The sequence below is a fragment of the Erythrolamprus reginae genome, chromosome 2, assembly GCF_031021105.1.
Source record: "Erythrolamprus reginae isolate rEryReg1 chromosome 2, rEryReg1.hap1, whole genome shotgun sequence".
Taxonomy (NCBI): domain Eukaryota; kingdom Metazoa; phylum Chordata; class Lepidosauria; order Squamata; family Dipsadidae; genus Erythrolamprus; species Erythrolamprus reginae.
The window spans coordinates 180,297,072-180,311,365 of NC_091951.1; the positions used below are offsets into that span (position 1 = coordinate 180,297,072).

A 14,294-nucleotide genomic window follows, 5' to 3' on the forward strand; every position below is an offset into this window, starting at 1 on the left:
TATGCCGCCCCTCTCCGTAGACTCGGATAGTCAAAATAACATTCCTTTCTCCTGAGAGTCAAGGTCACTCTACCCTGCACCTGGAGGGGTGTTCCTGGGAGGTATCTCCAGTTGGGACAGTGCATTGAGTGAGCAATATGATGGACATGTGTGTATTGGGGAAGGGACTTGAACTTTCTTTTGGGTGTGGAAAACCAGAAGCTTTCAGATTCAGTTTTTCCCAGATGTGCCAATATGACATCTCCAATAAAATGGAACTTTGAGGAAACTCAAGATTCTGAGCTTTCTTTCATTTGGGGTGTTACTTGGAAGCCCGACATTGTGTATGCACAGCCAAGAGAAGCAGAAATACCACAAGTTATTCCAAGACTTACCAACACATTGATATTCTCCTTCTGACTCAGTAATGACCGTACCTCCTCTATATCACGGTTAAAAATGGCTTGGACCAGAGGAGGCTGAAAAAGACAGAAAATAGTGATTAAATTGAGAATGGTGAAGAAAAAAACCCAAAGCATTAATAGCAGAAACCCACAAATCTGAGCAAAGATTTTTTTTTAAAAAAAAAAAATCCACTGTATCCTAAGTCCCTAGGCAGAAGGGGTGATGTGATTTAATCCTTAGCTTTTGACTTTTAATGTCATAGCTGCTCACAGAAAATAACTGGAATTCTGGCTACACTCCTTATGAATGATTGTTTAAAGACTATTTGGAGTTACGATAGCCTCAGAAAAGATGCTCTACCTTCTGCAAACCACTTCCGGTTATCCTAAAATGTCTGACCCCCTTCAGTCACATGACCATACTTCAGGCACTTGGCCTCCGGCTCACATTTTATGACCAGCTCACATTTTATGACTGATTGCAGCATCCTGTGTTCATATGATCGGTTTCCACAAAAGTTATCCATTCAGGAGAATGCCTTCGCACTTACAACAGTGTGATTTGCAACTGCCATAGAAACCATTGTAAAAATTGAGTCCATTAAAATGGGTGCCTCGACTTATAGCATCACAACTTACAACCAAAATTCCACTTCCAAATGAACTGGAAAACAAACCTGCTAGTTTTTTTCTGATCATCTCGGCTTGTAATTCTCTAGTCACACAATAACCTGTACCACCATTTGATGAAGAGGATACAGTAGACAAAATGACCGTGGTAGCATATGCACAAATTTCTTTAAGATGATGGCAGAAGAAAAAAACTATTGTAGATCTTTTTGGCCTTTCCTCTCCACTATAGACATAAGGGTTCATGATCATTTTGGCAATCCCATTATTTGTGGCAACTATGTATTCTGCTCTTTTCTAATACCTGCCTGCAAAGAGTACAGAAGGAATAAATGTGTTGTAGCACACAAAAAACAACACACCGCTGATTATGCTGCAATAAATCTTTGCTTCAAGCCAAAAGAGAAAAGAAAAAGAAAACGGAAGCTGTACGTCATATGGTGATCTTTGAAGCAGACAGACATTTTGGCATAGACTTTCCTGTGCCACTTGCCAAGACCATGGGATGTAAGGTAGGATTTTACATCTGTTGATCTGCATCATCAAGATCTATAATGGTATGCAGGAATGAAGCTGGAGACAGGAAGGAGAGCCACAGACTAGACAACTCTAGGTAAAAGATGTCCCAGCCATAGAAGAGGGAATAGCATGGGAAATGTTTCAAAAGAAACCCTCCCTAGTATCCCAGAAAGGGAAAGGAGAAATAATTTCAGTCTTGCAAGATTCTATTAATGTAACCTTATTATAAAAATAAAAAAATAGAACCGGTACTCCTGGTTGTACTTCTTGTCCTGTAGTCCTCAACTTATAACCATTTGTTTAGTGAATGCTTAAACAGCGTCACTGACAAAATTTGACTTATGACCCTTTTTCACACTTACAACCATTGTAGCATCCCCATGGTCACATGATCAAAATTTAGGTGCTTGGCAACTGACTTGTATTTATGATGGCTGCAGTGTCCCGGGGTCATGTGATTCCCCTTCGCGACCTTCTGACAAGCAAAGTCAATAGGAAAGCCAAATTCACTTGACGAACATGTTACTAACTTAACTGCAATGATTCACTTAAATGTGTCAAGAAAGTTTGTAAAATGGGGCAAAACTCACAACTACCTCATTTAGCAACAGGAATTTTGGTCTCAAACCAACCTTACTTGGTCACTTATTCCCCCACCCCGTTTATGAATCAGAAAGCCAAAAGGATCAAATTGTCAGTAAAACCTTTTAGTTAAAAATGGAGACTTCCTTTCACCAATTTCTATCCAAAAATGGACACTTCCTATCAATTCCACGATACATGAACCTGCAAATCAGTTTGTTTGTTTGTTTAAATGTACTGTAATTTAAGGTTTTTTTTTTTATGGATTGTTAACTTTCCATGACATATTTTAAATAATTACATAAAGTTATATCACGGTTTCTAAATCACCACATTGATGTTTACACAACACTCTAAGTAAAAAAATTAACAAATATTGTGGCGTAACATAACATGCCTCAAAGCTCTTTTTAATACCTCTGATGCAAAACATAGTGGAGATTCAACAGTTTCAAATTCTATCCTCTTGCACCTGCTTACTTGCCTCCTTCCAGGAATATGAATACTTATGTGAGCAGTGAACACAAAGTCTTCCATCCTATACAACAGCCCACACGCAACACCTATGCAGTCTATAGGCTACTGAACTTGAACAAATGCAGTAGAATAATTAGTGTTTTATGTCCACAACCATATCTTCCATGTGATTGTTGGCTTTTCTCCATGATGGAAAAGGAAGCCTGCAGCAGCCTGACTATATACTTCATTTTCTTCCTAGGTACAAACTGACCTAATGATGCCCAGCCCTTTTTTTCCTGATAAATTGCACTTGGTTATACAAACAGGTTATACACCAAGTGGAAAAGATCTGGACAAGTCTCAGTGTAACTATGTGATGGAAGAAGTATTAAACAAATACAGACTAATACATAATTTATTAATAAATCATATGTACTCATTGCATTGTAGTTAACATGATTATTCTTGTGTATCATCATTCTTCAGTCACTTTAAAAACTACAGTTCAGCAACAACTGTAGTCTCATCCTAAACTTTGGGGACATGTCACTCCAAGGTCCCATTCTGCATTCTTGATCCTGGGAAATGTTGGACAGACAAAATGAATGGCTACATTCACACACAAAGAGCAAACAATTGCACACAATGCTATGCCACAATGAGTATATTTGCATATCAAAGAAATGTATGACAGTGTGTTTACTACTAAAACTATTAATATAATAGTTATTAATATAATAGTTATTAATATAATAGTTATTATATTAATTTAATTAATTTACATCTCACCATACAGTGGCTAACACCATATGAAAAACATGAAAATCACCACAGTGAGTAAAATAAATGTACATCACACCACCAAACCAAATAAAAACTGTGAATGAGAACGATAAAAATTAAAAGATGGCAACATTTACTGACTGATGGACAACAATAAAAACCAATCTTTAACTTGCTTCTGAAAGGAATTTAAGGAAAGGGCCAGCCTGATCTCTGTTGGGAGGCTGTTCCAAAGTAGCATCTCTTATCTTCCATTCCCCCCTTGCTTCTTGGAAATACAGAAGTGTGGCAATTTTCTTCCTACCCTAAATAAGTTGGGACAATTCAAAGTGGAGATGGCAAGCTAAAAGTTAAGTCTTGGTGTTCCATGGCCACAAAAGGTATTTAAAGGGGGTTGGTGGTGAAGAAAGGTTGAGAGCCATCAATCTAATTGACATCATAGACTCTGTCCAGGAGGATTCAACATCTTTCTCAAAATAAATGTAGGCAAGGTAATAAGCTTTTTGTTCAATGACAATTAAGGAAAGTTATTATGTTTTATAGTCAAAAACTGCAGAAAGGTAGCTGAATAGTTACATTATATCTGCTTACAGCATTATAAATTTTGTGGTTGAGATATCACCAGCCTAGATCTCATGCATTAGTTTGGGGTATTGAAACATTCTATTCTAGTTGCTTCTTCTAAATAATCTCAACAAATGCCAACATTTTCAGAAATGGCCCAAAACTGACCTAAAGACATTACTCAATTGTCGTGAAGCATACAGATTTAAAAATGTGTTTAACATCTTTTTATACTATTGCCATCTCAGACAGAATGTTGCTGCTTTCTTATTTCACTAGCTGATGACCCAGCGTTGCCTGTTTGTTTATTTATTTATCCCAATCATTATCTATAGTGTCAAATCATAGTGTGGATAGCTGGGGGATTTAAAAGCACTTCCCCCTGCCTCTGCCACCACTCATTTTACCATTTTCTCAAACTGGGACTGGGACTGGAACATAAATTGTCCCAGATCTGCCTGGTGCACCAGTTGCGGCCCTATTTGGACAGGGAGTCATTGCTCACAGTCGCTCATGCCCTCATCACCTCGAGGTTCGATTACTGCAACGCTCTCTACATGGGGCTACCTTTGAAAAGTGTTCGGAAACTTCAGATCATGCAGAACGCAGCTGCGAGAGCCATTGTGGGGCTTCCAAAATTCACCCACGTTTCTTCAACACTCCGTGGCTTGCATTGGCTGCCGATAGGTTTCCAGTCACAATTCAAAGTGTTGGTCATGACCTTTAAAGCCCTACATGGCAGTGGACCAGAGTACCTTCGGAACCGCCTGCTACCGCACGAATCCCAGCAACCGATAAGGTCCCACAGAGTTGGCCTTCTCCGGGTCCCATTGACTAAACAATGTCGTTTGGCGGGCCCCAGGGGAAGAGCCTTCTCTGTGGCGGTCCCAGCCCTCTGGAACCAACTCTCCCCGGAGATTAGAACTGCCCCCACCCTCCTTGTCTTTCGTAAACTACTCAAGACTCACTTATACCACCAGGAATGGGGGAGTTGAGACACCTTTCCCCCAGGCTTTTTTATACTTTGTTTTATGTTTGGTATGAATGTGCTGTTTGGTTTTTTAAATAATGATAGGGTTTTATATGTTTTTTTAAAATTAGATTTGTTCCACTACTATTTTGTTTTTATTACTGTTGTGAGCCCCCCCCCCCCGAGTCTTCAGAGAGGGGCGGCATACAAATCTAATAAATAATAAATAATAATAATAATAATCTCTGAGTTGGCCCATGTTGCGCCTCTTCCATAGGCTGGGTCTCCTCTCTGGCCTCCATACCTGTTTCACCTTGGCTGGGATGGTCCTGTCCTTCATAAAATGAGTTGGGAATAAGGACAATCCTGGGAACCTAGGCCGAAGCTATGAGGTGGGGGTGGATGATCCGCTTAGGCCATGGCACGCTCAATCAAAGGCCTCTGTACTGGCCTAATCAGGCTCCCTTCGCTTCATAGGCCTACTGTGTGAGGGAACCTAGGCCTCAGTTGGGGCAAAGGACAATCTTGAGAATACAGGCCGAAGCTGTTCCCTGTGAGATTGGGCCACCGCATGAGGTGGAGGTAGGCGGTCCACTTAGGCCATGGCGCGCTTAATCAAAGGCCTCTCTACTGGCCTAATCAGGCTCCCTTTGCTTCATAGGCTTACTGTGTGAGGGAACCTAGGCCTCAGTTGGGGTGAAGGATGAACCTGGGAACACAGGCCAAAGATGTTCCTTGCAAGTCTGTGGGCATTGCAGACCGAGGTGGGACTTAGGTCATGATACGCTCAATCAAAGGCCAGTGTACAGAACACGACCATTGTTCCAAAAGGCCATTCCCACGGTGGTAGGGTGCCTTACCCCCACAGTATTTTTCGCCAGATAGTAACATGTGTACCAAGTCTGGTTGAAAGGCATTCCAGAATAAGTCTGAAGCATACATACATACAACCTTGTATATATAGAGAGATAGAAGATTATATGTCTACATAGCATGTTTCTAATGTTATTAAAGTTTAATAAAGACAGCACCTCAGTATTTTTTAACTTGAATCTCTGCAAGTATGGAATGCAGTGATAAATGGACAGAAGATCAAAGACTTTTACAACATGTTGAGGCTTATCCTTAAGAAATAAAAGGGAAGTCTATAATTTTATATTTGGATAACAATCATAAACATTTGTCTATCATGGGCTAGATCCATACCGCTCCTGACTTATGAAGGAGGGTTTTTTAGCATACATATCTTCATATTTTATTGCAAAAGTACATGGAAAGGGAAGTGGAAGTACTGACCAAGGGGGCATTTGCACCTGGCTCTGGTTAATGTACCAACTGTAGCCCCATATGGAATAGGAGGACCCTCTTTCAGTGATACAATGTTCCCAATTATCATCTGCTTAGACTACTACAAGGTGCAATACTGTATGAAGAGGCCTCTAAAGATCATTCAAAATGCAGCTGGTACAAAATAAAACAACATGTGGATTAAGTAGCACTAGATGCCCTAAGTACATTACACCTATGCTACAAACAATACTTTGCTTGCCAATATATTTCTGGGTGCAGTTTAAATAGCTGCTTTTAACTCATAAAGTCTTATATGGCTTGGCATTTGGCCATAATTGATTGGGGGGGGGGGGTTATATGCCAGGAAAAGCTTTTTTTTTTTTTTTTTTTTTACTAATGGCTTAATGAAACAGTCTCCTCCAAGAAGTAAGGTGTAGTTGTAATTGGTGGCTTTAAAACACAATTTATTGGGGAATGGCAGTGTGTGTGTGTAGAGGGAGAGAGGGAAAGATTATTTCTAATTTTTGAAACTGTTACATTACGGTGTTATGCATAGATATGGATTATCTTTATACACTATTACTGGTAAGGATTGTATTAGGATACTGTGGTGGTTTAGAAATCAACAACAACAACAACAACAACAACAACAACAAAGAAATACTTTGCTGTATGCAAGTCCTACACCAAAGAGAAATGTAATCAAAGAATACAAACAAGATAACTCCCTTATATTCCTGACATTACTCTAACTGCAATCCTCCACAAAAGAGAGAGAGAGAGATAAAAGAAAAGAAAATATATATATACAACAGAGAACTGTACTGAATACCCTCCTGGTCCTCCTACACGCTCAGCACAGCCTAGTACAAGGCAGATCTAATCCCATCTGTTCCTCTCATCTTCCAGAGGAAAACCTTCAGCTACTGCATCTCTTTTCAGAAAAGTCTTTCAATTCGCTCAGATTTACTTAAGGGTGAAATACTCCCGGTTCGCTCGTGCCTTTCAGTCGTCGGAGAGCCGGTTGCTAAGGGAGCGTTGCCCACCCAACCAAACACCACCATTTGGCTTCTTTTACCCTCTGCGCATACACAGAACACTTTGTGCATGCACAGAAGGTAAAAGAACCCAAATGGCAGCATCTGGTGGTGGAGCCCCATGCTCCTTCACAATAGGCTCTCCCAAGACTGAAAGGTACTAGCAAACCCGGAGCATTTAACCCGGGTTTACTTCCCTCCAAGACCTTAGACACAATGGCAAAAGGAGGGAGGATAAAAGGGGAAAGATGAGTCATCCATATGGAATGCACTTTTTAAAAAAAAAATAGATCCCATCATGCCCTACAATCTTGGGCTATGTAGTTCCTGGAGCAACTGGTATGATATAATACCCACTGTCCTTAAGGTAAAGGCTGTGCTGGCCACACAAAAAAAATCTAAATTAAATGCATAACTTTTATCAGATATGCTGAACCTTGAAAACTTCACATTAACTCTCCATCTATATAAATCAGGTTAATGGAATAAAATATTTTAAATTCTAGACTGATGTTTTAAGCCATTCAGCCAGAAAGGGCATGTGGGTGGGGGTGGAGAATCTAATGACATTATAATTTAGAAACCTAGGATTTTTCTGAGAATTAAAAATTAACTCACAAAATTGGCATGTAGCTTTAAATTAGAATTATTGTAATTCTAATTGGCTAATGCAGTCTATATTTTAAAGAGACACTTGCTGACTTCCAGCTCAAAGAAATGGATGAAGCAATATTTCTGTTTGTGTGTACAAGCCTCCTAGGAACGCTATACTATATACAAATATTCTGTATACAACTATTCGTCACAACCAATCATTTAGAGACCACTTACAAAAGAACTGAAAAAGTCACAGCCACATTTCATACTTATGACTGTTGCATCCCCATGGTCATATGATCAAAATTCTGGGGCTTGGCACCTGGCATGCATATGAGACAATTGCACTGTCTGGGAATCACATGATCACCAATTTGTAAATCTTCCCAGTCAGCTACCAACAAAAAAAGCCAATGGAGGAAGCCAGATTCCCGTAACAATTGCAGTGATTCATTTAACAACTGTGGCAAAAAAAACCCTCCATAAAATGAGACACAGCTCACAACTGCCTTGTTCCATAGTTGTCAGCAACAAAAAGGTTAGTCTCAATTGTAGTTGTAAGTCAAGGGCGAGCTATACCTAACTGATGTAAGGGAAATACTTAAAACTCTACATGTAGGATAGATAACCTGCTGCCTTCCAGATTTTGGGGGCAGGAAAAGCAGGATACAAATAGTATCAATACTCATACAAGGTAGATATAAACTAAGACATTGATTCCATCTGCTGGGGCCATAGGATCCAAAGAATTAAAATCAGAAAGTTCAAAGGGACCATTTATACCATTGAATCCATCCATACGTAGGAGTCCAGCAGATATAAAGCAACCTCAATAGATGCAGCCTCTATTTAGATACATTCACGAAAATGTTGCTCAATATTGCCTGAACATTTTTTTTACTGTTGTTTTATTATATTCAACTTGAATCTGTTATAGCTTTATTACAATTACTTTGCATCCTGCACATTGGGATGACAACACAGAGCAAGACACTTCCGGTGCAACAATCCAATTCATGCTTATTTCCTTCAAATTCTTTTTGTCAGATTTAAGTTTCGTGCTTCATTACCATGTTGTTTACCCTTCTCTGATCCTTCTTAGTGTAATTCCCAGAAGCACAGTATTGGGCCTGACAAGTGCAGAGCGCATTAAATTATTTTCTGTGTTTTGCAAATTATATTTCTACTGATGCAGCTGAAAATTATGACTCTTTTGTACCACACTGCTGACTCATATTTGTCACATATTGTTATTTATATTTCACTTCAAAACAAGTATCTTCGACTATATTTTTTGGAACATCGAACTTCTTTTATCTAGATGAAGAGGTCTACGTGTATTTCTGTTAAAATTCCATTTCAATATTTTGCATTACAATGTAGGAAAACAAGTCAGAGCTGCCTCTGAACAACCTTATACCAACTGGTAACCAGGACAAGAAATCCCTTCATCACAATCCTAATAAATGCATATCTTAAAACTCAGTAGACTATAGTAAAACCACTTTGTAGCAAAAATGTCCATCCAATAAAAAGAAAAAGACCCTGAAACTAGGTTGGTTATTAAAATGTTTCTATTATGCACAAAGTATCAGAACACTGTAAATGATGAACATGACTTTTAGTTTAGTGGATAAATGGCTGCCTTCATATAACATGTTAAGCTAAAATCAAATCATAGTCTTCTGCATTAAGAAAGAGAAGTAGTATATGATGTGAATATGCAATCATACTACTTGGAAGTTTCATTTAAACCCTGCAAGATGAGCAACTGAACACTGTGCTACATACAATTAAGACTAAGATTAAAAATAGACAAGTTACAACTTTCAAAGGAACCCACAAAACAAAGCCAAATAATTCCATTTAGGATACCATGAAAGTAAATGGTCAACATTCAGCTACTACCACAGCCCAAAGTGCTATAGATATATGGATATTGCACAAGAAACAATGTGAATAAATTCCCAGGAAAAATTCAAATGAAAATAAATGCAGATTATGAGAGATGCAAAGGACAGGAAATTCTACAAGAAATGGACCAAGAAAATCACAAACATGGCAGCGGCATATTGGGGAAAACCCCCCACAGGAGTTAAGTTCTATCTTCCAAAGTGTTCCAAAACAGCCAGGAAAACAGATTTCTCTGAGGCTGAACCTATCAAAATACAGCTTCACCCAAAGTGTGACTAGATACTTAGCCAGAAATAAATTATTTGGCCTCATCCACTGATTTAAACATGTATTTCAGGACAAGTAAAAATGCTTGAATCTCCTACTGGTTATCTTGCCCCATGTGAACCAAGTACTAAGAGTACCTCTCCCCCCCCTCAAAAAAAATGTGGCAGTCAGAGGATAAAGCGGAAAGGGATGCAGCTATGGAGAATAAGGATTAAAAAGGCAAATTTGCTGGATATGCCAGATACACGAGGGCACGCACAAACACACAAGAGGGTTATTGCTAAGGGGGAAAAACTGGAGGAGAGAGTCCTCTTATTATGCCACCATCGGTCCTCTAGCTCCTGAGGGAAAGGCAAGGCACAAAATACATGAGCTGAGAAGGATTCTGTATCTTTAAGAACTACAGTAATGCAAAATACACTTTAAAGCTCCACTAGGCCCAAATCCTCTTTTTCCTCTCCAATGTGATGCTAGGAGAAATTAACTAAACAAGGCTTGCAAAATAATTTCCCTTTTCGTGGGAGGCCGCTGCTAAGGACGAAGACCTGCCTAGGTTGGGTAGAAGCCCCCGCGCTGCAGAAAGCGGAGAGAGGGGGGTGCAGGGAGGGGGAGAGCCCGCGGGCAGAAACAGAGGGCCCGAAACAAGAGGCAGCCGGTGGGAAAGGGCTGCCTGGGGGGACGGGAAAAACAGGCGCAGCTCAAGCGCGCCGGCGAAAAGGGCGGCAAGAACTCTTTTCTTCTTAGGCGGGAAAACAGCCGGGCTCTCCACCCGGGCACCGCCGCCGGCCTTCTATACGGAGGCTTGGTAGCATCTGGCCGGGGATCAGGCCAACCCCGCCGACTCTCGCTTGCAACCCCCCCCCTCCCCCCCTCCATCTCGAGGCCCCCGCGCTGCACGCCGAGGAAAGAAGCCAAGCTTGCTGCCGCTGAAAGCCAAGTGGGCGGCTCTGCAAACTAGGCCGTGCATCCCCCGGCTGGCGTAGCGGCCGCGGCGGCCCAGCAAGCGAGGCAGAAGAGAGGGAGGGGGGAAGGGACGAGGCCGGAGCGGGGAAAAGGGTCCGGCGGAGGCGCTTTCTTCCCCCGCGCCCGCCGTACCTGGTCCGTGATGCTGAGAATCCCCATCTCCGGGCGGGGCCGCCCCCCCGTCTCAGCAGCGCCGCCGCCTTCTCCTCCGCGCTCCCGGCATCGATCGCGCTTCGGCTGCCGCGGCGCCCTCGGGCTGCTTGTGGGGCGGCGGGCGGGGAGGAACTCAGCCCGCCCACCGGAGGAAGGAAAGCAGGCCGGCCCTGCCGACGTAGCGACCCCTGCCGGGGAAGCCCGCCCAGCCGCTCCTCCCAGCCCCCGGGGAACCAGGCCGGGGAGCCCCTGAAACCGGGCTCTCTCTTGCAGCTTTTGCTCCCGTCTCCTCTAGCTCCCCGGGTCGTTTTTTTCGCCCGCCGGGCCTGCGTGCTTAACCAGCGGTTCCTGGCTGGAGCGTGAAAGCCCAAGGGACGGGGCCGAGTCAAGGCCTGGTTCCGGGAAGCATGGCCACACACGTGTCTCGTGCAAACAGCTGCGGGTCCCAACCCGGGCGAATAAAAAAGGCCGCGTCGGGGAAACTGGCGCTGCAACAGCTAACGTCGGGGTGATTTGGGACTCGAAAAGTTAAAGCCCGGGAGGGTTGTGGATTGGGAGGCCGGGGTTAGAGTGGGAAGTTTTGAAAAAGTTTGAAAACAATTCGAAGCAAAAGCCAGTGGCAACGATTACCATACCGGAATATTGCCCCCCAAAAAACCCTCCCAACTACAGTTTTCTGCGAAGATCTGGAGTTTACTTTGTGAGGAGTTTACTGTTTCCATGGTGGGAAGTCCCCCTGCCCCCTTAGAGAATTAAATATATAGGGGGGGATATTAAAAGAGGTAGAATATATTTTCCTAAAAGAGAAATGTAGAGCAGGGGTTCCCAAACTTGGCAACTTTAAGACTTGTGGACTTCAACTCCCATAATTCTCCAGACAGCTGCCAAGTTTGAAGACCTCTGTATTAGCTGCCCCGAGTCTGCAGAGAGGGGCGCCATACAAATCTAATAAATTATTATTATTATTATTGTTGTTGTTATTGTTGTTGTTGTTGTAATTATCCTGGTCCAACCTTTTCACAAACAAAACACCTTCACCTCCAGAGATGGGATTAAAATTTACATCCTTCCCCCATCCAGATTCTAAGGACAAGACCTTTTAGGATATAATGACCTTTTAGGACATACAGTAATAGGATTAACCCACCACCATTAGAATAAGAAAGACACCAGGCTCATTACATTGACATCATTACCTTGACATCCATGACATCATCTTCCCTTAAAACATTAACAGAATCCACAATGGTCTGTGAATCAGTGTCTCCACTAGATAATTGATAAGTCAACATGAAATGAAATTAATCAAGTAAAAATGACAAATGGGGAAAATCCCTTACCCAAAATTCTTCAAACTCCAAATAAATTGCCCAGACCTAATCCACATTTCAAAGGATAATGTTTGCAAACAGTAATACAGGTAATTATATTAGGTCTTCCAGTGGAACTGCATGTAAACAAGGATGCACACATATCTCAAATGTCACCCTAAAATCAGCACATGGACACATCCACACTCAGGACAAGCTCCCCTATTTAACTGTTGCTTTATCTCTTTTCTCTCTCAAGACTTTGCCTTCAAGCATAGTGTACAAACATAAATTTGTAATCATGAGTTGTAGAAATATGAATCACTAGTTAAATTGGCTTTATAGTTTCTACTGAAAAAAATGAGAATGGGGTATCTCCACTCTATTGATTTAGAGACTAGGGTGAGGTGTGGATAGTTGGATGTTTAAAATATTCTGAGCTCCCTTTAGAGTGCTTAAAGTTATTTATAAAACACATTTGAGAAAAATTATACAGAGAGAGAGAGAGAGAGAGAGAGAGATTATTTAAGTAAGCAGTTTCATTGCTCATCCCTGCCCACAATATTGATTCCTTCATAAAAGGGTGTTGCATGCACTGCTTTTTTAGATCCTTAGATGTTGGGTTATTTGTAGCTCTTTTCTCTGAACTGGAGAATGGCTATTCAAATCATCTGTGTTCTGGTAAGTTTGCTACTTGATCTGTGAGAAACTATTTTCCTTACATTAAGACACAATACTCATTAGGTGCTTCCTAAAATCAGCGGAATCTATAAAAATTATTTCTTTCTCTAATCTGTGATAGAGGTGGACAGATTAGGATTTGGAAACTACAGAGAAGATAATTTATGTTAAAGAATATATTTCTCTGTTCCCTGTCCATACATCTTAATATATATATATAACAAAAATACCATAAATCTTCAGGACTGAAAAGAAAATTGCCAGGAATGTCTTGCACAAATATAGATGGGGAAATGCCAGAAGTATATTAATCCTTTGCATTTTTCTGAAATTGTGTTCAGTGGGGCCTATACTGAAGTGAAAAGTTCTACTTAATATCTTCTATGTATTTTCTATATAGAAATTTGTGGTTAACTGAACATGATACAGATAAAAGGTCACTACTTACTCAAATGCTACCCACAACTCATAACAACAGTTTCATAGTTATCCAAGAAATTAAGAACTTTCCTTTGTAATTTATGTTTAACTCTGTAAGTATATAATTATAACCAATTGAGCTAATGATAGACAAATGTTTATGATTGTTGCCCAAATATAAAATTATAGACTTCCCTTTTATTTCTTAAGGATAAGCCTCTGCTCAACATGTTGTAAGAGTCTTTGATCTTCTCTGTCCATTTATCACTGCATTCCATATTTGCAGAGATTCGAGTTAAAAATAGTGAGGTGCTGTCTTTATTAAACTTTAATAACATTAGAGTTGTTTCATACTATATTATTAAAAACAGTGTAGTTTGATTTTATTTCATTTTGGTTTATTGGAATTTGGGAGAAAATTTGGCATGCCTTTCATTATTGGTTATTGATACTTCATGTTTTAGAAAGGTTGGAGAATGTGTTATTCCTTTGAAGTGCTACAATGCAGGTAAAACTTGATCTTCATTGTACACCTTATCCTAAAGCCTTGTAACTTGTGGTTTCCTGTTACTGATGGTCAATATGTAACTTCGAGTGTTATATGAAAGGAGTGCAATTACTATTCTAAATGTACAATGGATCTTAGTACAATAAATGGTAAAAAAATGCCACAAATGCCTTATACAATGTTAATTAGTTTTTGTAATTTCCATTAAACATAGCCAGCACTATTTTGATGAAGGATTATGGGGACTGAAGCTGTTTTCCCAAG

At 40.7% G+C, this 14,294-nt stretch overlaps 1 protein-coding gene across 3 annotated transcripts in view; it reads right to left on the reverse strand.

Moving 5' to 3' along the window:
• Positions 1–11,616, reverse strand: part of ANKRD52 (ankyrin repeat domain 52) — a 71,230-nt gene extending 59,614 nt beyond the window's left edge. Inside the window, exons 1-2 of one of the 3 annotated variants that reach the window (XM_070740564.1) lie at positions 11,091–11,616; positions 375–458 (exon numbers count right to left, since the gene is read on the reverse strand). In XM_070740564.1, the coding sequence (XP_070596665.1) occupies positions 375–458; positions 11,091–11,117 (111 nt within the window). In that variant the 5' untranslated portion in view covers positions 11,118–11,616. The remainder of the gene's footprint in view (positions 1–374; positions 459–11,090) is intronic. The other 2 variants (XM_070740566.1, XM_070740565.1) reach the window with 2 other exon arrangements.
• Positions 11,617–14,294: the final 2,678 nt, after the last annotated feature.